Here is a 23,090-nt window from a genome sequence, read left to right as displayed (position 1 = left end):
TAAAGCAATTTGGAGGAATAATCTCCTCTACCTGTGGCTATCACCTCTCACGGTGGAGGTTGGATTTTAGTGGGGTCTTTATATGCAATGTTTAGATTTTATATATAAACATTTGGTAATTTTGTAACCAGAAAAAAAATTAGGTTGTGAAACAGAAAACAATACTATGTAAAAATCACATGGACTTCCCTGGCCAGTTGCTCAGTGGTTAGAGTGTCGGCCTGTGGACCAATGACTTGTGGGTTTGATTCCTGTCAAGGGCACAAACCTCAGTTGCGGTTTGTCCCTGGCCCTGGTCAGGGTCGTGCAGGAGGCAGACAGTCAATGTGTCCCTCTAACATCGATGTTTCTCTCTCTCTCTCTCTCTCTCTCTCTCCCTCCCTCCTTCCCTCCCTCTCTCCCACTCTACTACTCTATCTGAAGATAAATAGAAAAGTATTCTTAGGTGAGGATTAAAAAAACAATCAGATAGTCCTGGACAGTTTGGCTCAGCGGTTAGAGTGTCGGCCCGTGGACCAGAGAGTCCTGGGTTCGGTTCCCGCTAAGGGCATGGACCTTTGTTGCAGTTTGTCCCCGGCCCCAGTTGGGGTCGTGTGGGTGGCGACCACTCGATGTGTCTCATCGATTTTTCTCTCTCTTCCCCCCTCTCTCCCTCTCGCTCTATCTGAAGATAAATGCAAAAGTGTCCTTGGATGAGGAATGAAAAAAAACAATCACATGGACCCACTTTAAAATGGTTAATTTTAGTCTGGCCGGTGTGGCTCAGTGGACTGATCATCCTCCCATGGACTGAGAGGTCCTGGTTCCATTCTGTCAGGTCACATGCCCAAGTTTCGGGCTTGATGCCCAGTAGGGGGCGTGCAGGAAGCAGCCTATCAATATTTCTCTCTCACATTGATGTTTCTATTTCTCCCTTTCTCCTCTCTCTCAAAAAATCAACAAAAACATATTTTTTTAAATGGTTACTTTTATGTTACGTGAATTTTACTTCATTTTTAAAAAGTAACTGGAACTCAAACTACCCAGCCAAAGAGAGATTCCAGCAGAGAGCTGAGTAAAATATCAATGCACGTTCCATAAATTTTGCCTGTTTTTTTAAAAAAACATTGTTTTGCTTTCCTTAAGCTATTTGTTCATCTTTCTTGATGTTTTTTCCATCCTTTCTTTCTTGTGTTAGCTTACAAATTAGTCATTATTTTACTTACTTGTTATAAATTCTAAGAAAATCACATAGGTCAGTGTTTGCCAGACCACCACCTGACTTTTTTCTTTTCTTTTTTTAAATATATTTTTTAATTGATTTGAGGGAGAGGGGGAGGAGAGAGAGAGAGAGAGGAGAGAGAGAGAAACATTGACCTGAGAAATATCTATTGGCTGCCTCCTGCACGCCCCCTACTGAGTATGAGCCTGCAACCTGGTCAAGTGCTCTAACTGGGAATCAAGCCTACCACCTTTTTGGTGCATGGGACAACACTTAAGCAACTGAGCCACACCAGCCAGGGCCCACGTGACTTTCTGATCCATACAAAAGTTGCTAGGGGAGGAAGCACCCCTCTTCTATTTCGTCAGGCCTGCTTTGACACCCAGGTTAGCAGCTAAAGTGGAAAGAAACGGTTGGAGTGCATTATCAGACCACACTGTCAAGGGTATTTATAGCTCCTTAAAACTTCAGACTCTGGCTGGCACATACTGGCAACTCTTGCAGGTCCCATAATCAATGTGGAGTCTTCAGGATGCCTCTTTCAACAGTTATTACTGACTCCTTCTGTTCATCACATTTGCTGTTCTGAACCATTGGCTTGTCAGGGGATCCTTGACTTCCTGGGACCACAGGTCCTGAACACAGGCCCTGATCCTAGGAAACCTACCCTGGGTTCCAGAGAAGTGACATTAATTTATCTTACTCAGTCAGCCGTGACATCTTGGTGCCTGATTAGAAAGTGGTTCAGGGTAGTGGCTGTGAAAAGAAAAGGGCTTTGAGTGTCAAATGGTTCTTATATCAGGGTTGTTCATCTATGGATTACTGATTAATAAGGAAAAAATACCCTTTACACTAAAGAGAGAGAGAGAGAGAGCAGTTACTGCCTTAACCAGGTGCTTAAACTCAGCATCACTAATAGTGGAAGATACAGTACAAAGTTCACAAAGCCACCTCTGAAGTTCTCTTGAATCTAATCAAGTTTCGAGGTCTAACTTCTACTTTACAGGAAGTGTGGGAGTTCAGAGGAACATGTTAACGCCACAGGGGACACAATCAGGTGAAGCCACAATGTGAGACATTCTACAACTGCCTTGGACTCCAAAAAAAAATCAACGTCACGGAGGAAAGAAAAAAGGTAGGTGGACTTGTTTAGATTATAAAACAGCAATTTTCAACCGCTGTGCTGCAGTGGGCACACTAGTGTGCCACAAGAATTTTAAAAACATGCAATACCTATTTGGTCGGGGCACTGACCTCTTTTCCTTTAGATTGCCAAATTTAAAAAATGGTAACAGCCAGCACTGACCTTTCCCTTAAACTGCCAAATTTAAAAAATGATAACAGTCAACATAATAATCGCCATCCGGTGTAAATGAATCAAAATTATAACCTTTTTCTGTTTGTTAGATCGGCAATGCATTTGGATGCGATGCTTTCAGATTCCCTTCCACTTGTGCGAATCTGTGACCCCTTCGGGAAGGGGTTACCTACCTATTCAATGGGGATGGAATGGAAGTGGAGGCTGCCATTAGCTGGGTTTGGGGGTATACATGAAACTGTCACAACCAAAGGCACACTCCCTGCTGTGGGGAAGGGTCTCTGGGCTGTACTGCCAGGCACAGGAAACGGTGTGACTCTTAAAACAATGAAGGCCACACCCACCTGCTCTGCAACACCCGAGACTGACTCATGTGAACTCCTGAAACAGAAAACAAGGAAAAACAAATTAAAGCCAAGACCCACTGCTAGTGAGGGAATTATTCTAAAGGTACAAAAGCGCTTTAAGTGCTGGGACACTTGCTCTCTTTCAAACAAATATGGTTCAGTCTCCGTAGAGACTGTCAAAAATTGCCAATGCCGACTATATTTCAAGTCGTCACGGCGGGGTATTGGGAAAAGTTTTCAATTAGCAATAATCGCGCCTCGGATAAACCTCATTGGCTACGATACTGCCACTGCGCAAAGCTGGCGGCCATACTCCAGAGCTACACTCCCCGAAGGATGGCAACGGCTTTTCACTGAGGGTGAGCGACCGCCAGTGCGTGCGTGGATCTGACGCGTTCCCCTTGGAGCAGTTACATGCGAGAACCCGTAGGCATGGGGAGCTTCTCGTTTTGGGATCATCTCGCGTGGAAGGTTCAGATTTTGGAAGCGAGCTTACGTTCGCTGGGGATGCTGGGGAATTTTATGCAAATCACCATAATGTCACAGACCTGACGGTACGGACTCGAATTTTGGGGGAAAAACGTGAGCTGGGAAGGCAGCGACAGCGAAGACGAACCGAAAGAGCAACAAGTAGCTGGGGATGCGGGTGCACAGGCCTGGGGCGGAGGCTGGATGAAGCATTTCCACAGAAGTTTTAAACGTTAGCGTGGCAAGGACAGGGAACAACGTGGACGACACAGAACAGGAACAACAAAGCACTTTTCATGCATAAACACTTGGGTAATTCTAACCACCCCGTAAAAGTTAACAAACTTACTAACTAAAGTACAGATATATAGAAAGCTTACCAGTGACGAGACCTGTAACTGCTCGCAGCTGCGTAAAAGAAAAAAAAAAAAAGTTCTGTTTTTCTCAACTGCAATATTCAGTCTCCGTAGAGACCGTCAAAAATTGCCAATGCCGACTATATTTCAAGTCGTCACGGCGGGGTATTGGGAAAAGTTTTCAATTAGCAATAATCGCGCCTCGGATAAACCTCATTGGCTACGATACTGCCACTGCGCAAAGCTACCGAGCACGCCCCATGCTCATCATCCCCAATAAGCAAGGTTCCTAATTCAAAGAGGCGAGTTTGCGTCTCATGGGGAAACCTTTAATTATTGTTCGTTTGAAAATCACACAACCATATTAAGATCTCTCGAAAATGCAGAGGCAGTTTCTGAAGATTTTCTTGCTTCATTTCTGTTGACTACATTTGGGTGGAGAGTGAAGCAAAGCATTATGGGAGGGAACATGTCAGCAACCTAACGCTGAGTATGAATTGTGGCGGATGAGAAATGGGCTCAACGTCAGGGTACTGTTCACTTGACTCCCGATTGACAGTGTAACTATCCTCTCCAAAATAATTTTTTAATGCGGTAAAAAATATATAACATAAAAATTACCATTTTAACCATTTTTAAGTGTACAGTTCAGTAGCATCAAGGACATTTACATTGTTTGCAACCATCACTGTTATATATAGCTACAGAACTTTTCCATCATCCCAGACTGAAACTCTGTACCCATTAAACGCTGCTGACTCTCCATTGCTCCTTCTCCCAGCCCTTGGCAACCTCTATTCTACTTTCTGTCTCTATGAATTTGATTATTCTAAGTACCTCATATAAGCAGAATCCGCCAATATTTGACCTTTTGTGTCTGGCTTGGTTCATATCATACTGTTTTTAAGGTCCATCTATGTTGTAGTATATTTCAGAATTTCATCCTTTTTTATGACTGACTAATATTCTAATATATGGAATGTTATTATCCATTCATTCTACAATAGGCATGCATGCATTGCTTCTACCTTTGCACTATTATGAATCATGCTCCTATAAACACCGGCGTACAAGTATCGGTTTGAGTCCCTGTTTTCAATTCTTTTGCGTATATACCTACGAGTGGAATTTCTGGATCAGATACTACTTCTAAGTTTAATATGAAAGAGTTTTCTGTGGACATCTTAGTTTAGAAGAGAGAGGCTGAAAGAAAGAAGCTATTGCCACGGAAACGTTCACAGTTCATGAAGTCCAAAGTAACTTCATTGCCTGTTTTCCCTCTGCAAGTGGAAAGCTGTTAGAAACCACTATCTGGATTTGTTTCCTCCCTGAACTATATTCTCCAAAATACTTTTGGTTTTTGCTACTCACGAAGATGCGAATAGTAGTCTCTGAGAAAGTGGCATTCTCCTCAACATTTTATTATAAAAATTTTCAAACATGAGACATTTAAAATATTGCTCAATGAGAAACATCAATGAGAGAGAATATTGATTAGCTGCCTCCTGCATGTCCCCCACTGGGGAATTGAACTGGCGACCTCCTGGTGCATGGGTTGATGCTCAACCACCAAGCCACACTGGCCAGGCTAAAAAGGGACATCTTTTTTTTTTTTTTTTTTTTTTTTTTATCCTCACCCAAGGACATTTTTCCATTTTTTGTTCAGACAGAGTGGGAGGGAGAGAGAGGAAGAGAGAGAGAGAAACATCGACGTGAAAGGGACACATCCAGTGGCTGCCACCCACACGACCAACCAGGGCCGGGGACAAACTGCAATCGAGGCACACGCCCTTAGCGGGAACCGAACCCGGATCTCTCTGGAACATAGGCCAATGCTCTAACCGCTGAGCCAAACCGGCCAGGGCAAAAGGGAATCTTTAAAAGGCTTGCATGATGCTGATGTGTAGTTAATTTTTTCCCCAGCCATGTGCCAGGGTAAGAAAAACCAGCAGAAAAAAATAAAACATTAACAATTTGATTAATTTAGGTGAATTTGCCCCAGCCGGTTTGGCTCAATGGTTAAAGCGTAGGCCCGCGGACCAATGAGCCGCCGGTTCGATTCAGGTCAAGGGCACGTGCCTCAGTTGTGGTTCATTCTGGCCCTGCTTGGGTTGTGCAGGAGGCAGCCGGTTGTTATAGCTCTGTCACATTGATGTTTCTCTCTGTCTCCCTCCCTCCCACTCTTATCTGATAATAAGTAAAAAAATATCCTCGGGTGAGGAATAAAAATAAAATAAAATAATTCAGATCAAGGACTTAGTCTTTAATTCTAGGGTTATTCAAAGAACTCAGCCCTTGAGAATGTCTTGATTGGGTGGCTCATTACATCCTGTCAGTAGCTATCAAAGGAAATTGTGTTTCACCAGCTGTCTTGGATGACTTCATCCTCCTCACATGACTTTCCAGCACTGAGAAAAATGGAAAACAACTAACTTCTCCTCAGAACATGATTCTTTGGGGCCTAAACGCACAATAGTTGTGCATTCCTAGCATCTCTATTAATGATGCTCATTCCAGTTGGAGAACTGAAGAAAAGAACATGGGGTTTCAAACCTTTCATGATAAAATCTGGCTAGGACAGGAGGAATGTCACTTTTGGGCAATTCCGTGGTTTTGATCAAATACCCATGCGTGCAAAAAACATTCTGGGTTATAGTTGTTTTGACTTAGTAAACATTTCCAGTCTCTATTTTGTTCCTTTCTCTTAGCCAGTGTGGACAGGTTAAGGAAGACACAAAAGGCTGTCATGTCAGGTGATTCAGCCTAGTGACCTATCCCAGCTGTTGCTGGAAGCTCTGCTCCCAAACTACTAAACTCGGTTACTTTCCCAATATTTACCTCTTTATATGCAATGAGTGGACCAGGAGTCCAGCTTCCATACTATTCCTCTGGGTTTTGGTTCATCCTAAACTGGGGGAAGTGGTTCCTTATGTGCTCTTCAAGGTCCCTGCTAGCTGCCCTTTAATCATGTCCTAAAAGAACAAAGTGATTGGTATCTTATTTAGGTGATGCTGCAGAGCAGCAGTTCTCACAGACTACACATTTGAAACAACTGGGAAATTTGTAAACTGACTTGATGCCCAGGAGTTTCCCCAGACCAATTAAATCAATCTCTAGAGGTGAGAACCAGGCATTGTGTTGGTCAATTTAATAAAAACACAAGTTAGAAAATAAAATTGGAGAAGCCAAATGGGTAAACACATTAGTCTCTGTGTATTAGATTTGGCTTTCATTGTTCATTAATACGTAAAAACATCAAATTTTCAGGTACTTGTGAATGTACTTCTTGACAACCCACAGCAAGGTGGGAGCTTGATTCTGTCACTGATTATACACAGTGACCTTGAGGAAAAATCAAACCTAACACCATTATTAAGGTTTCTATCTTAGGAGACAATGAATGCCTAAGTTAGCGCTGTTTGGATGGAGGATTTTGCACTCAGGACATTGGTGGGACGCTCTAAATGCTTCTCAGAGAATCTGACAATGTATTTATTGGCTTAGGTGGCAGCAGCACATCGCGGACCACGGTTCAAAACCTCTGACCAGGAAGAGCAGAAGACAGAGGGCGCCAACTAGACAATCTGGTCATCTCAACTGTGAAACCTAAAAATTGTGGGACTTGTAGTTTTTGTGTTATTCACGCTTCGTAAACTACATTTCCCAAAATGCCAATGTAGCCGGTCAGTCCCACTGTCGGACTTGAAGTGTTCCTTAAGCTGTGAAAGGTAAGTGTGCTCAGTGAGGGTTGCGGGGTTTCTAGAAGTTGTGGGTGTCTTGAGAGGGGTTACATTTCTCCTCTTTGCCCTTTGGTGGGACCTGGGGGAGAGCAGCTGGTCTAACAGAGTGTGTTTTCAACAGGGTTTCCCAAGCCCTTTGGTCTCAGCAATTAGGACTCTGTTTAGCTGTTCACGTGTTGCTGAGGCATGTCAAGGAGAAATCGGGGTCCTGAACCCAGATCTGGAAACCCAAGCACAAAGTAATGTTGACCTCCCAGGCCGTCGTGGCTCCGGGGTTAGAGTGTGGGCCTGAGCACCGGAGGGTCCTGGGTTTGATTCCTGGTCAAGGGCACGTACCTGGGTTGCAGTTTCTATCCCTGGCCCCAGTTGGGGTGTGTGCAGGAGGCAACCAATCACTGTCTTTCTCACATGGATGTTTCTCTCTGCCTCCTTCCTCCCCCCTCCACTCTCTAAAAATTAATGGAAAAAATATTCGTAGGATTAACAACAACAAAATAATAATGTTTACATATGGGGTGCGTTATTACTAGAGAATTTCTGCATTCTATGAAATAATGCCAATGCCTTGTTTTTACAGGTAGAAAAGCAGACACGCAGGGGTAAATGTCTTGCCAGGTCTCACTACTTTGCTTTGTGCAAGTAGCAGTTTGCAGTTGACAGTAAACTAATAGAATATGGGGACAATGAAAAATAAAAGGTGTCTGTGTGTTTAATTATATTAGTAAAATTAAAAGCCTGAGCAACAACTTGATCAACACCTGGCATACTAGAATTCAAATGTGCTTTCCTTCACATATGAAGAAATAAGATAATTCTAATTTATAAAATGGGATGTAGGTTTATGGAACACAATTTCCCAAGGGATGGTGTTAACTAAAATATATATTCCTCTGATAGAGACATCTTTAGATGTAGTCATAGATGGAGTAACAATGAGGTATTAAGGGATTTAAAGGATATTGGGGAGAGCCATTAACCTCTCGAAGTTTATAAGGAATTCAGTTCTGAACAGCTGGGTGTTACTGGGAGAGAAATAATAGGCTTTAGGTTATGCTGCTTTATCAATTTTTACTTTATCCTCCCTCCTTTATTTTTCTATTCCATGGACCCATCACTCAGCTTCAATAATGAACAACTCTTGGTTAATCTTGTTTCATTTATATACTCCTATCTACTCCACCCCCCCCATATTATTTTGAAGCAAATCTACCTAGATATATCATTTCATCTAAATATTGAAATATGTAACTCTGTAGGATGAGTACTTTTTATTTTTATTTTTCTTAATCCTTACTTGATATTTTCCCATTGATTTTATTTGAGATAGAGTGGAATAGGGAAGGAGGGAGAGAAAGAGAGAAACATTGATGTGAGAGAGAGAGACATCAATTGATTGCCTCCTGCACAACCCTGACCAGGTCGGGGTATCGCAACCCAGGTATGTGCCCTTGACCAGGAATTAAACCCAACACCCTTTGGTCTGAGGGCCTATGCTCTAACTGCTGAGCCAAATTGGCCAGGGCAGATGAGGATTTTTTTTTTTATCCTCACCCAAGGACATTTTTGCATTTATCTTCAGATAGAGTAGGAGGGAGAGAGGGGGGAAGAGAGAGAGAGAGAGAGAGAAACATTGATGTGAAAGGGACACATCGAGTGGTTGACACCTGCAAGACCCAACCAGGGCCAGAGACAAACTGCAACCGAGGTACATGCCCTTAGCGGGAACGGAACCCGAGTCTCTCTGGACCACAGGCCAACGCTCTAACTGCTGACCCAAACCGGCCAGGGCTCTAATAGTCTTATATTAAGTTTGTTTGGATCAGGATTCAAATAAGGCCCACATATTACAACCAGTTGGTCTTTAAATCTCTTTTCATCTGTATAATTCCCCCTTTATTTATTTATTTATTTATTTATTTATTTATTTAATCCTCACTCAAGGACATTTTTCGATATTTTGTTCAGATAGAGTGGGAGGGAGAGAGAAACATCAATGTGAAAGGGACACATCAAGTGGTTGCCACCCACACAACCCAACCAGGGCTGGGAACAAACTGCAACCGAGGTATGTGCCCTTAGTGAGAACTGAACCCAGGTCTCTCCAGACCACAGGCCAACGCTCTAACCGCTGAGCAAAACCAGCCAGTGCTAATTCCCCCTTTTTATTTCTGTATCTCTATCTCTTGTGACTTATGTGTTGAGAGAAACTGATTTGTCTATCCCGTAGAGGTTCCCAAAGTCTGGACTTTCCTGATTGACAAATGGTATCTTTATTTCCTATAATCATTAAGCTCTATAGACTAGATCAGAGTCAAGTTCAGTTTTTTTGCCAACACCGCATCTTGGGGATGGGAGTGCTCTTCCAAGAGTCTCCTAATTCTGGTTCTCTCTTTTGAAATGTTGATGCTCAGTGCCTAGCTCCTACTGTTGTTTTCCAGCTATAAAAATGAATGGAGTTCTGATACATTTTTCCTTCTTCCAGCTTCTGGCAACTACTAATCTACTTTCTGTCACTATAGATTTGCAAATTCTGGACATTTCATATAAGTGGAATCATATGATATTTGTCCTTTTGTGATTGGTTTCTTACACCTACCATAATTTTTTCATATTGTACCATATATCAGAAATTCATTCATTTTTATAGCTGAATAATATTCCATTGTGTGGGCAGACCACATTTTGTTTATCCGTTCATCAATTGATGTTGTTACCTTTGTTCAAAAAAAGAAAAACTGGCCCTGGCCGGTTTGGCTAAGCGATTAGGGCATCAGCCCATGGACCAGAGAGGCCTGGGTTTGGTTCCCACTAAGGGCACATACCTCAGTTGCAGTTTGTCCCCAGCCCTGATTGGGGTCGTGTGGGTGGCAGCCAGTCAGTGTGTCTCTCTCACATCGATGTTTCTTTCTCTCTCTTCCTCCCTCTCTCCTTCCAACTCTATCTGAAGATAAATGCAAAAAAGAAAAAGAAAAAACCAAAACAACAAAAAAAAGTTTCTAAAAAAACAAACAACCCTTGTCTCTCATAAGCTCACAGATACAGAGAACAGATTGGTGGTTGCCAAAGGTATGGGGGAGAGGGAGGAATGGGTAAAGGTAGTCAAAAAGTATAAAATCCAGCTATGAAATAAGTAAGTCATGGGGATATAATGTTCTGCATGGTGATTATAGTTAATAATAGTGTATTGCATATTTGAAAATTGCTAAGAGAGTAGATCTTAAAATTCCTCATCACAAAAAAATAAAATTGTAACTATGTGCGGTGACAGATGCAACTAAACTTATCGTGATCATTTCACAATATGTTGCACACCTGGAACTAATATGTTATATACTGATTATACACACATACATAAATACATAAGTCAGTTTTTTTACATGAGGTTTCTTTCTCTCCAGAATGAGGATGAACTTTGGGTTGACTTTCAGGGCAGCGAAAGGCTGCTGGACAGTGAACCTCAGCCAGCAGTGCTCACATGGATCCACTGGGTTATTTGTGCCACCAAGTCCTCCCGTGGACCCTGAGAAGGTCAAAGAATTACAGCGCTTCATCACCCTTTCCAAGAGACTCCTAGTGATGACCGGGGCAGGAATCTCCACGGAGTCAGGGATCCCAGACTACAGGTCAGAAAAGGTGGGACTTTATGCCCGCACTGACCGGAGGCCCATCCAGCACGGGGATTTTGTACGGAGTGCTCCAATCCGCCAGCGGTACTGGGCGAGAAACTTTGTGGGCTGGCCTCAGTTCTCCTCTCATCAGCCTAACCCTGCACACTGGGCTTTGAGCAACTGGGAGAGACTTGGAAAGCTGTACTGGTTGGTGACCCAAAACGTGGATGCCTTGCACACCAAGGCGGGGAGTCAGCGCCTAACGGAGCTCCACGGAAGCATGCACAGGTGCAGGAAAGTGTGCTTCGTAAGGGCAGGGGCCTCGGCTGTCTTGCTCACCGCTGTCTTCATTAGACCTTGAGAACAGGATTTGGGAGCAAGTTGTTTAATTTGGAGTTGATCCCAGCAAACTCAGTGAGGGAGTGGGGAACTGAATTGGGAAGGGGAGGAAAGCCAAAGAGGACAGGGTAATGAATGGGTTACTGCTTTGGGCAGTGGAGCTCAATCTACTGAGGGGCCCTCTGACTGTCGCAGTGGTTCTCAACTTTTCTAATGCCGTGACCCTTTTTTTTTTATATCTTACAAAATAGACTTTATTTTTTTATTTTTATTTTTTATTAATTAATTTGTTACAGATGTTTCTCCTTTTCCCCCCACTGATTCCCCCCTCCTCCTCCCTCCCTGCTCTTTCCCCAGTTTGTTGTCCATGTCCACTGTTCATGCATACATGTCTATAAGTTCTGTGGTTTATCTCTTCCCCACCACCCCCCTATTTAGGGGATTGTCTGTCTGTATCCCACGTCCGCGTCTCTGGGACTACCCCCTTCCTCAGACTGTTATGTTCATTATATTCCACAATAAGTGAGATCATATGAAACTTGTCTTTCTCTGTTTGGCTTGTTTCACTTAGGATGATACTTTCCAGGTCCCTCCATGTAGTCTCAGAGGATAAGAGATCTTTCTTTCTTACAGCTGCATAGTACTCCATTGTGTATATGTACCACAGCTTTTTTATCCATTCATCTACTGATGGACACTTAGGCTGTTTCCAGATCTTAGCTATTGTAAATAGTGCTGCTACAAACATGGGGGTACATATATTCTTTCTGACTGGTGTTTCAGGCTTCTTAGGGTATATTCCTAGAAGTGGGATCACTGGGTCAAATGGAAGTTCAATTTTTAATTTTTTGAGGTAACACCATATTGTTTTCCATAGTGGCTGCACCAGTCTGCATTCCCACCAGCAGTGTATTAGAGTCCCCTTTTCTGCAACCCTTGAATACAGTTCCTCATGTTGTTTGTGGGCGTATCTGCATGTGGCGGACCTGCCTGGAGACGGATAGAGGAGCGGTGTCTCGGTTCCTAAGACCATCGGAAATATGTTTTCCAATGGTCTTAGGCGACCCCTGTGAAAGGGTCATTCGACTCCGCCAAAGGGGTCGCGACCCACAGGTTGAGAACCGCTGGTCTAGAGCATGCTTCCAAATTCTCCTTGAACGTCAAGGAAGCTGGGGTGTTTATCCACCATCTCCCACCCCTCACTGGACAAAGATCACGCTTGGGGAATTAAATCCCTAACACTGACTTGCTCCTCTAGAGGCTTCCTCCACCACAGGAAGTTGCTTAAAAGAGAACTGTGTGCAATGGCCTCTAGCTGTCCTGAAAGGCTTTGAGCAGAGCGCCAACAGCATATGCCACAAACTGCTGCGTGTCTGGTCCCTAGACACATAGAACACAGCATAGCCTGGCATGTAGTCAGAACCCAATAAATATTGCTGGAATGAATACATGCAGCCCCGCAATAACTTGTAGCTAATTGGAGACCACTGCCTCATCTTTAAGCCCCAGAGATCCTCCTGCCAGTCGTAAAATATTTATTGGGTGCCTACAACCTGTGGTGTGTACTGATGTGCTCCTTGGTGTGGAGGGATCAAAACCAAAGTATAAAAGTTGGCCTACTTTATATGTGAGAACTTTGTGATCTGTTTGGGGGAGGCCCAAAAATAACATTTAATGACGACTCCACAGGTGATTGTTAAATTGTGTGGTCCCGCACTGGCCAGTTTGGCTCAGCGGTTGAGTGTCAGCCTGCAGACCAGAGAGTCCTGGGTTCGGTTCCCGCGAGGGGCACATACCACCAAAAAAAAAAAATTGTGTGGTCCTGGACAGACATACTTTACAAGTTTGGAGAAACAGATACAGTAAGGATTGGAGGAATCAGGAAAGCTTTTATGGGTAAGGTGGGGCTTGAGACTGGCTGAGATTTGATTAGGCAAAGGAGGGGAAAGAGAGTTTTCTAAATGAAAGGAGTTTGTATATCCCAGAAGAGACTAGTCTGGCCTCTGGGGAGACTAGTATGAAATCAGATGTCTGGGAAGGCTAGACCCAACTCACGGGTGCATCTGAAAATCATGCAGTGCAATTTGGGTCTGTTGTGAGACCAAAGGGGACTATTAGTGGTTTCTGAATAAGAAAGCAACATGATAAAAATAGCATTTGAGGAAGGAGAGACAGGATTAGAAAGACTAGCTCAGAGTCAACCTCAAGGCCCCAGACTAAGGTGACGGCAGGGGAGTGAGAGAACCAATGATGGCTATGGGTCCATTTTAAAACTTTATTTTTTATTTTTATTTTTGGTACATGCCCCTAGCTGGAACCGAACCCCAGACTCTCTGGTCTGCAGGCCGACACTCCAACCTCTGAGCCAAACCAGCCAGGGCAAAACTTTTTTTTTTTAATGTCAAACATCTACAAAAGTAAACAGTATAATGAACTTCCATATACCATTACCCAGATTCAAAGATTTTATCATGTCTACTTTATCCCTTTTCTCCCTGTCTCTTCTGACACATTTTTTTTTTGGTACATGCCTCTAGTGGGAACCGAACCTGGGACTCTCTGGTCCGCAGGCTGATGCTCCAACCGCTGAGCCAAATTGGCCAGGGCTCTGACACATTTTTTAAACAAATCCAAGACTTCTTATCAATGCAGAGGGTGCCTTTCAACATAATCTGATGGTTGACTGGATAGAGTAAAAGGAATAACAAGTTTTCCCCAAGGGTTTCAGTCCAAGTAACTGAAGAAATGATGGTGATGGAGAAGTGGGGGTGGGGGCACATGTGGTTGAAGACAAGGTAAACCTGACAGGTCGGTCGGTCAGGATTTGGAATTGGACTCCAGTTTGGGAGAGAGCAGGAGTGGAGTCCTATGCAGAGGAGGAAACCATTAGCATAGAGGCACTGAGGTGTGAAAACAGTCCCTAAGGTAGGGATGTAGAAAGAAAACAAGCTGGAGGACTGAGCAGAGGAGGACCCAGCTAAATAATCTTTTGTTCTTTCTTTCAACAACTATTTAGTGGGCAGTGTTCTAATGGTGGGCACAGGGCAGTGGTCACGAGCAGTGGTCTTGCCAAAAGAGGGCAAGACTCGAAATTCTTGACCTCATGGAGCTCATGTTCTGGTGATTAAAGAGGTGACGAGAACCGGAAGGCACCGTGTCAGAGATGTCAAGGGGACAAAGTACTTTAAAGAAAGGATGGTGATGGATAGCGACAATTCCAGATGAGGACAGCAGGGGATGGAGGGGAAAACTGGTTTTGGCACTAAGGAAATCTTGTGGTAAAGAATCTGCAGTCTGTTAAGGATAGAAATGAGCTGGCAGAAGGTTAAGCAGGGAGTGTTTGGTAAGGAAACAGATATACATTACTTGTCCCAGGAGGTTGACAGCGGAAGGAAGGTGAGAAACGGTGGTAGCTAAAGAGGTCATGAAAAGACATTCCTAAAACCAGGTGATGGGAAAAGGAAGTGATGGTGGAGGGACTAAGTACAGTTGGGGAGGAACCTTCATTGGCAGTATGTACCTCCCCAGGATAGACCGTTCAGCTGGCCTCCTCTTTGGTTTCAGGGTCCTCTGCTTGGATTGTGGTGAACAGACTCCCCGTGGGGCGTTGCAGGAGCGTTTTGAAGTCCTGAACCCCACCTGGAGTGCTGAGGCCCACGGCCTGGCTCCCGACGGCGACGTCTTCCTTACAGAGGAGCAGGTGCGGAGTTTTCAGGTCGCACCCTGTGCTCGATGTGGAGGCCCCCTGAAACCAGATGTAGTTTTCTTTGGGGACACAGTGAACTCCGACAAGGTCGACTTTGTGCACAGGCGTGTCAAAGAAGCCGACTCTCTCTTGGTGGTGGGATCGTCCTTACAGGTATCTGACTTGGTCAGGGTGGCCAGCGCCCCTTTTGCACGGCTCTCTGGGGCTCCCTGTTTGGTTTCTCTCTTCCTGCATCTCGAGTCTCTTACCGGGGCCTTCTCCTCACACAGGTGTACTCAGGTTACAGGTTTATCCTCACTGCCCGGGAGAAGAAGTTACCAATTGCAATACTGAACATTGGGCCCACTCGGTCGGATAACTTGGCGTGTCTGAAACTGGATTCTCGTTGTGGGGAGTTGCTGCCTTTAATAGACCCACACTGACCACAGCCTGATGTTCCTGAGCCAGAAGCTGGGGCTTTCACTGTATCCTGCTGCTAAAGGTAAATGCCTTCTCAGAGAGCAATTCCAGTTTCCATTCATCCGAGAGCACTGACAAAGTATACAAGGTTCTAGGCTTCTTAATGTGTGGCCATTTTTTTTTTTTTTTTTAATCCTCACCCGAGGACATTTTTCTATTTTTTGCACAGATAGAGTGGGAGGAAGAGCGAGAGAGAGGGAAACATCGAAGTGAAAGGGACACATCGAGTGGCTGCCACCCACATGACCAACCAGGGCCGGGGACAAACTGCAACCGAGGTACATGCCCTTAGCGGGAACCGAACCCAGGTCTCTCCAGACCGCAGGCAGATGCTCTAACCGCTGAACCAAACCGGCCAGGGCAATGTGTGGCCATTTTTTAAAAATTTTTTTAATTGATTTTAGAGAGACAGGAAGGGAGAAGGAGAGACAAGAGAGAAACATTGATCGACTGTCTCCCATACTTGCCCCAACTGGGGATCGAACCGGCCACTTTACGATACACCGGATGACGCTCACCAACCCACACGGGCCAGGTCATGTGTGGCCATTCTTATTTATTTATTCCTCACTCAAGGATTTTTTTCCATTTATCATCAGATAGAGTGGGAGGGAGGGGGAGAGAGGGAGAGAGAGAGAGAGAAACACTGATGTAATAGAGCCACATCGACTGGTTGCCTCCTACATGACCCAACCAGGGCCGGGATGAACCGCAAGGAAGGTACATGCCCTTGACTGGAATGAAACCCATGACTCATTGGTCCAGGGGCTGATGCTGTACCGCTGAGCCAAATCGGCCAGGGCTTGACTTATTTTTTAATGTACATTAAGGTATATTGTTTGAAAGGCTGTGGTTTTTCAAATTTTAGGCACACAGCTATTTAAAACGATGTTCCAAAATCCAGCATGACTTTTTCCTGTGTTTGTGAAAAATAACAGCTTTATTGAAATATAATTCGCCCTGGCCAGTTTGGCTCAGTGGTTGGAGCGTTGGCCTGCCGACCAGAGAGTCCCAGATTCGGTTCCCGCTAGGGGCACGTACCAAAAAAAAAGAGATATAATTCACATACCATGCATTTCACCCTTTAAAAGTATACAATTAAGTTTTTTTTAAGTACATTCACAAAGTTGTTCATTAATCACTACCATCTAATTTCAGGATATTTTCATCATCCCAAGAAGAAACCTCGTGCCTGTTAGCAGTCAATACCCATCCCCTTTGCCCCCCCCCCCCCCAATTCCTGGCAACAACTAATCTTTCTGTTTCTGCCTAGTCTAGACATTTCACATAGTATGTAGCCTTTTGTGTCTGGCTTTTCCATTTGATGTTTTCAAGGTTCATCTGTATGGTAGCATGTGTGAGTACTTTATATCTATTTTAATCTGTGAATAAAACCTGTTAAAAATATAAACAGTTTTATTGAGACATAATCACATATCATACATTTCACTCATTTAATGTGTACAATTTGTTTTTATTATATTCCTAAAAGAGTACAACTTTTATTTTTAAATAGACTTTATTTTATAGGGCAGTTTTAGGTTCATAGAATTGAGAGAAAGTGATGAGTTCCCATACACTACTTGCCCTGTACACTCACACAGCATTTATCGTTCACCTACTGAAGGACATCTTGGTTGCATCCAAGTTCTTGTTGATTATAAAAGCTCCTATAAATATCCGTATTCAGGTTTTTGTGTGGACATACATTTTCATCTCATTTGAGTAAATACCAAGAAGTGAGACTGTTGGATCGAATTATAAAAGTATGTTTCATTTTCTAAGAAACTGCCAAACTGTCTTCAAAAGTGGCAGTACCATTTGCATTGCCACCAGCAATGAATGAGAGTTCCCCTTTTAACAACCACTTTTTAAAAACTATTTTTTTTCTTTATATATATATTTTTTGGGGGGAGGGTACATGCCCCTAGTGGGAACCGAACCTGGGACTCTCTGGTCTGCAGGCCAACGCTCCAACCACTGAGCCAAACTGGCCAGGACTTAAAAAACCATTTTAACTGAACTGGCATTCAAAAAGTCCCCGTGGCACAAGCACTTTTTAACTAGTTTATTACTAGAACAACACATATTTATTATAGAAGTTTAGATGATGCAGATAAGAATATAATGTAGCCCTGGCCCGTTTGGCTCAGCAGTTAGAACATCGGCCCACCACAGACCAATGAGTGGAGGGTTTGATTCCGGTCAAGGGCATATACCTCAGTTGGAGTTCGTGCCCAGCTCTGGTTGGGGTCGTGCGGGAGGCAGCCACTCAATGTGTCCCTTACATGTCGATGTTTCTTTCTCCCCCCGCCAAAAAAAGAATATAATACAAATTACCCATAATCCCACCACAGAGATAACTGACGTTTAACATTCTGGTATAACTAAATTTGTTTTTACAAATATTGAATCATAGTGTTTTATTATACTCTATTTTATAGTAGCCATATTTACCTGTCCTCAATGCTTTGATTTTTTTGAATGGTGGGCTGATGTTCCCAATCATTTCCCCCACTCCACTCTTGGCTTATTTTGGCATTGATTCGTTTCATTTCTTTTCAGATCCCTAAGGATTCATCCCTTCTCCCTTTAACTAATTGAAGCTCACTGAGTTCAGCCTGTAGAGAGCAGCAAACCAACATTTCTCTGCCAGCCTATCTTGGAACTGGGCAAGTTTCAGAGCCAAGGAGTTAAAATCTTTAGGCTGATGAGATTTGCCCCTGAAGAAAGACTTTTTCAAAGCAGCAGTTTCCCCTGATAAGAAAACTGCTTTCACTTCCTTTTTATCTCATCAGGCAGAAGAAATGGCCCAAGAAATATGTAGGTCAGAATGGTCTCTGGAGTACTAATACAGGGACCTCACTAATGTGTGTGGGGGGGAGGGGAGAGTAGTGGGAGAAGGAAATGATTTAATTTATAATTCTAAATGGTTAAATGTCTTTAATTGAACCATTTTGGTATTTTTTGAAAAGATGAACTGTGCTATGAATGAATGTTTTATTAACCAAGGAATAAAGAAATCATTTTTTAATAGCACACCAGGTATGTGGGCTGTATGTTTATATATATATTTTGTTGTTGTTAATCCTCACCCAAGGATATTTTCCCATTGATTTTGAGAGAGAAAGATCGATGTGAGAGAGACACATCAATTGGCTGCCTCCTGAATGACCTCAACTGAGGCTGGGGATCAAACCTGCAACCCAGGTATGTGCCCTTGACTGGGAATTGAACCCGAGACCCTTTGGTTCACAAACCGACATTTTTTTTCCTTTATTGAATTTTAGAGAGAGAGAGAAACTGAGAGAGGGAGAGAGAAACATGGATGAGCGAGAACATCGATTGGCCACCTCCTGCATGCCCCCCACTGGGGATCGGGCCCACAACCTGGGCATGTGTCCTGACCAGGAACCAAACCAGTGACCTCTTGGTGCATGGGTCGATGCCCAACCACTGAGCCACACCGGCCGGACACAAACCGACATTCTAACTGCTGAGCCAAACCGGCCAGGGCCACGTTTATATTTTTTAATCAGCTCAAAGTAAATGCAACTTTATGACATGGTTCTTTACAGATTTCTGCTTCATTTCAGCCAGAATGAGACACCTGCCTTAAACCTGGTCTGTAGAGAGGAAACAGTGAATTCCCAAGGGGGATATTAAATTGATTTGTTTCTGCTGGGGAAAGCAGCAAGGCTTGTTTGATTACTGTGTTAGCCAGAAAGAATCATTGTACCAGGCTAAGCTTTCTGCACAATCTCATCAAAAAGTGAAGCGGATGAAAGAATCATAGCCTATTCTGGGTAGTCTTTTGTCTACAATTAGGGCAAGCAATACACGTTCATCCTGCACCTTCCTAGGAAGCACAGTTCCGTTAACTGGGATAACCCAAGATCTTGAAAACAAAGAGTTCTTTTCACCTGCACAACTGTAGGTTTGCCCAGAGCCATTAATTAATTCTGAAGAGGTGTAAGGTTGTTGTAAATCTCATTCCAACTTTTTTGCAGATGGAGATCCTACGGTATTTTGAACCAGATTTACTCTATTATCCAAACTCGGTACAGTACCACTAATTGTATTCAATGTGGGTCTTTTGAATCTCAAGCCATTCTCATCCACAAATCTCATAAATGGTTACTGACAGACACTATATTAAGGAATTGAGGTGACAAAGAGAGTTTCTTACCCTCAAGTGGCTCACCAAGGATGTGCTATTTCCCCCACCCTTATTCTCTACCCAAAAATGAAAGAGTTACATAGAATCACAGAATGAGAAAATTTAGTCCATCTTCCATTTCTTTTTGAGGAAATTAAGATCCAGACTCATCGACGTATGTAGTTTCAGAGCCAAGACCAGAATCCAAGTAGATTTTCCTCCCAGTTCTTTTCTTCTTAAACAATGCCTCTCATTTGCAGATTATGGTTAGAAGGAAGTCAGCCTGAATAGGAGCAGAAGTCAGGGTTACACCTGGCCAAGGAGACCAGGAATGGTTAAATGTGGGCAGTGGAGAGAGTAGGTGAGGTTGCCAGGGAGAGAAGGCAGACTCTTCCATCACCTTATGTTGGCACGATTCATGAAACTAAGTTTTGAGGGCCTCAGGAATGTTCCTTGTGTTCATATTTCCTCCTGAGATGGAGTTCTTTCCAAAAAATTTGACTCAAGAGGAACTTGGTATTTCCTGAAGTTGATGGTTCTCATGTCTCTTTACTTTACAGCTTTAACTTTCTGCCAGCATGGCAGTTCCTAGCCCACTATAAGTGCCCTTGGTTGGAACAATAAACATCTTCTAGTGAGCACTATCTGTCACCACCCTGGGTACATGGTTCTAACTGCTTAAGCCCAGCTGTGGACGATTTTTGGTCAGACTCTCCCTCGGTTGCTCCCAGTCCTGCTCTGCTATCAGTTTTAGTTAAGTAGGAGTCACAAAAGCAAATAGGTACATAACACTTGAAACCTCCTTCCCACTAACTCATTTTCTTTCTTATGCAGTCAGAAATTGAATCCTTGCCCTGGCCGGTGTGGCTCAGCGGTTGGATTGTCAGCCTGCGGTCCAGAGACACCTGGGTTCAGTTCCCGCTAAGGGCACGTACCTTGGTTGCAGTTTGTCCCCGGCCCTGGTTGAGTCGTGTGGGTGGCAACCACTCGATGTATCCCTCTCACGTCAATGTTTCTCTCTCTCCCTCCCATTCTATCTGAACAAAATATGGAAAAATGTCCTCGGGTGAGGATAAAAAAATAAAATAAATAAATTGAATCCTTCTCTCGCCTCTTTCTTAAATAACAGCATTACTGAGCACACTATATCCCAAGCACAGTGTGAAGCATTTTACAATACATTTGCTCAGTAAGAACCTCACAGATGTCTGGGCATGAATAAAGGTTAGTCTAAGTGAACACCAAACTTTTTCTGAGAGGATCAAAGGAAGGACTGATAAGAAATTCACCACTCCTGCCCGGCCAGTGTGGCTCAGTGGTTGAGCATCGACCAAGAGGTCGCAGGTTCTATTCCCGGTCAGGGCACATGCTCAGTTTGGGGGCCAAATCCTCTGTGTGGGGCATGCAGGTGGCGGCCAATCGATGTTCTCTCTCATCGATGTTTCCATCTCTCTCCCTCTCCCTCTCTCTCTAAAATCAATAAAGGAGAAGAAGAAAAAGAAAGAAAGAAATTCACCACTCCTAAGTCCCGTGACCAACTGTCTCAGTGACCAACTGTCCTGAGGGGTTTCCTGAAATACAGGACTTTCAGTGCTCAAACCAGGTTGAGGTGGTCACTAGGAACAGCACAGTCTGCCACCAGATATTAGTTAATTCCTGACATATTATTATTATTATTTTTTTTTTGTGGTATGTGCCCCTAGCGGGAACTGAACTGGGGACTCTCTGGTCCGCAGGCCGACACTCAACCACTGAGCCAAACTGGCCAGGGCTATTATTCTTGTTGAGAATTTTTTTCTTTATTGATTTTAGAGAGAGAGAGGAAGGGACAGGGATAGAAATATCAATGAGAGAGAACATCGATTGGCTGCCTCCTGCATGCCCCCCACTGGGTATTAAACTCATCCAAGAAAGAAGAATGTTTTTTCTTTTCCTCTCAATTTATTAGGAAAGGAATACAGTATGGAATTAAAACTCTTAGGGTACAGACTTGGATTTCCATCCATTTTTTGCTACTAGTTAGGTGAACTTGGGCAAGTTGTTTTATCTAATCTTCAGTCTTTTTATAAGTGAGGATAATTGTAGCTACCTCATTGGGTTGTTATGAAGATTAAACAGGGTAATGATGCTCGTGAAGCTCAAAGCAGGGCCTGGGCACACAGTAAACAAATGTCTGCCATTGTAATTAGGATCTGGGAGGAGGGCAGGATGGTGGAAAGGGAAGACATCATACCTGCCAAACCTTCTGTCCTATTTACTCCTTTAACTAGACCCGGAATTCTTCCCTAGAGCCACATCTTTCGCTGCATCTGTTTGTTTTTATTTTTTATTTTATTTATTATTCATTTTTTTGTGGTACATGCCCCCAGCAGAAACCGAACCCGGGACTCTGTGGTCCACAGGCCGATGCTCAACCGCTGAGCCAAACTGGCCAGTGCATGCACCTGTTTGTTTTTAAAAATTACAAAAGCCTTGCTTGGTGTAATACAGCCTTTCTACAGAAAATAAAAAGTGACTATCCTTCCTTATCCATTCCTTTGGGAAAAGAATATTTGTTAAACATTAACTACGCAACAAACACTGTAGGAAGCATTTTACAACGCATTGATTCACCTAACCCCTACAACCAACCCTAACTATGATTCTACACACTTTTATTACTTTTGAAAGATAACGATCCTGAAGCTTATGCAACTTGCCCAAAGGTCACCCAAGGTGACCAGATCGGCCCAGTTCCGAGCTCGCTTTCCCCTCATTAATGCTGCAGAACTCGGTAGGGTAACTGAGCAACTGTACTTGGGGAGGTAAGAAGGACAGGGCTCAAGAAACTTCCAGAAGTGACCCAAGCTAGGTCAGATGAATAGGCATTCCCCACACGGGAAAAGGGGGAGCATCCCAAACGGAAAGAACAAATGCAAAATCATGGAGGTCAAAGTTGCACATTCCTTCGCCTTTATTTTAAACCCTTGAAGGAGGGGTTGGGGATTCAAGTGTCCCTTGGCGCCGCCTAGAACTCACTCTCCTCTCTCCCTGACTATTCTTCCTTCTGGCCCCACCTTGATTCCCAGCACCCTAATTTCCCCGTCCCCTGTCCTCGGGGTATAAGCAATGTAGGCGTTACCAACCGGAAACTGGAAGAGAGAGCTGGGGGCGGAGAAGCGTGTGCACAGTGGCCAAGAGACCAGAGAGGGACGAACACGACTGGAAAGTGGGACCAAATGTCGCACGAACTAGTGCCCGCCTTCCTTTTCTACTCAACCCGCCCACTCTGTCCTTCGCGGGCCTTACCTCCCTAGGACGCCTCCTCAAGCGACCTTTACCAACCACTGTGCCCGCACTATGCCCCAGGGGGCGGGACCTGAGCCCGGAGGCGCGGAGTAGGCCGGAAG

At 43.9% G+C, this 23,090-nt stretch overlaps 1 protein-coding gene and 2 non-coding genes across 5 annotated transcripts; 1 reads left to right on the top strand and 2 right to left on the bottom strand.

Annotated features, from left to right (window-relative positions):
- Positions 1-3,027: 3,027 nt before the first annotated feature.
- LOC118640430 lies at positions 3,028-3,168 on the bottom strand. The gene has a single exon (XR_004961356.1). It is a non-coding gene; the product is annotated as a U4 spliceosomal RNA (small nuclear RNA).
- A 627-nt stretch (positions 3,169-3,795) lies between these two features.
- LOC118640431 lies at positions 3,796-3,936 on the bottom strand. The gene has a single exon (XR_004961357.1). It is a non-coding gene; the product is annotated as a U4 spliceosomal RNA (small nuclear RNA).
- Positions 3,937-7,256: 3,320 nt separating this feature from the next.
- SIRT4 (sirtuin 4) lies at positions 7,257-18,389 on the top strand. 3 transcript variants are annotated; one of them, XR_004961316.1, is made up of 5 exons: positions 7,257-7,418; positions 10,829-11,326; positions 14,942-15,236; positions 15,353-15,564; positions 18,108-18,389. XR_004961316.1 is itself a non-coding variant. In XM_036276702.1 (4 exons), the coding sequence occupies exons 2-4, from the start codon at positions 10,830-10,832 to the stop codon at positions 15,503-15,505; spliced, it is 945 nt and encodes a 314-aa protein (XP_036132595.1). In that variant the 5' UTR covers positions 7,257-7,418; position 10,829; the 3' UTR covers positions 15,506-15,661. The 3 variants fall into 3 exon arrangements, 1 of the variants encoding a protein (XP_036132595.1); XM_036276702.1 differs by lacking the exon at positions 18,108-18,389 and having other exon boundaries at positions 15,353-15,661; XR_004961317.1 differs by lacking the exon at positions 7,257-7,418 and having other exon boundaries at positions 10,826-11,326.
- The last annotated feature ends 4,701 nt before the right edge of the window (positions 18,390-23,090 follow it).

This window comes from Molossus molossus, unplaced genomic scaffold, assembly GCF_014108415.1.
Source record: "Molossus molossus isolate mMolMol1 unplaced genomic scaffold, mMolMol1.p scaffold_m16_p_22, whole genome shotgun sequence".
Taxonomy (NCBI): domain Eukaryota; kingdom Metazoa; phylum Chordata; class Mammalia; order Chiroptera; family Molossidae; genus Molossus; species Molossus molossus.
The sequence above is the reverse complement of the archived record's forward strand: the minus strand, read 5'-3'. Positions and strand labels throughout refer to the sequence as shown.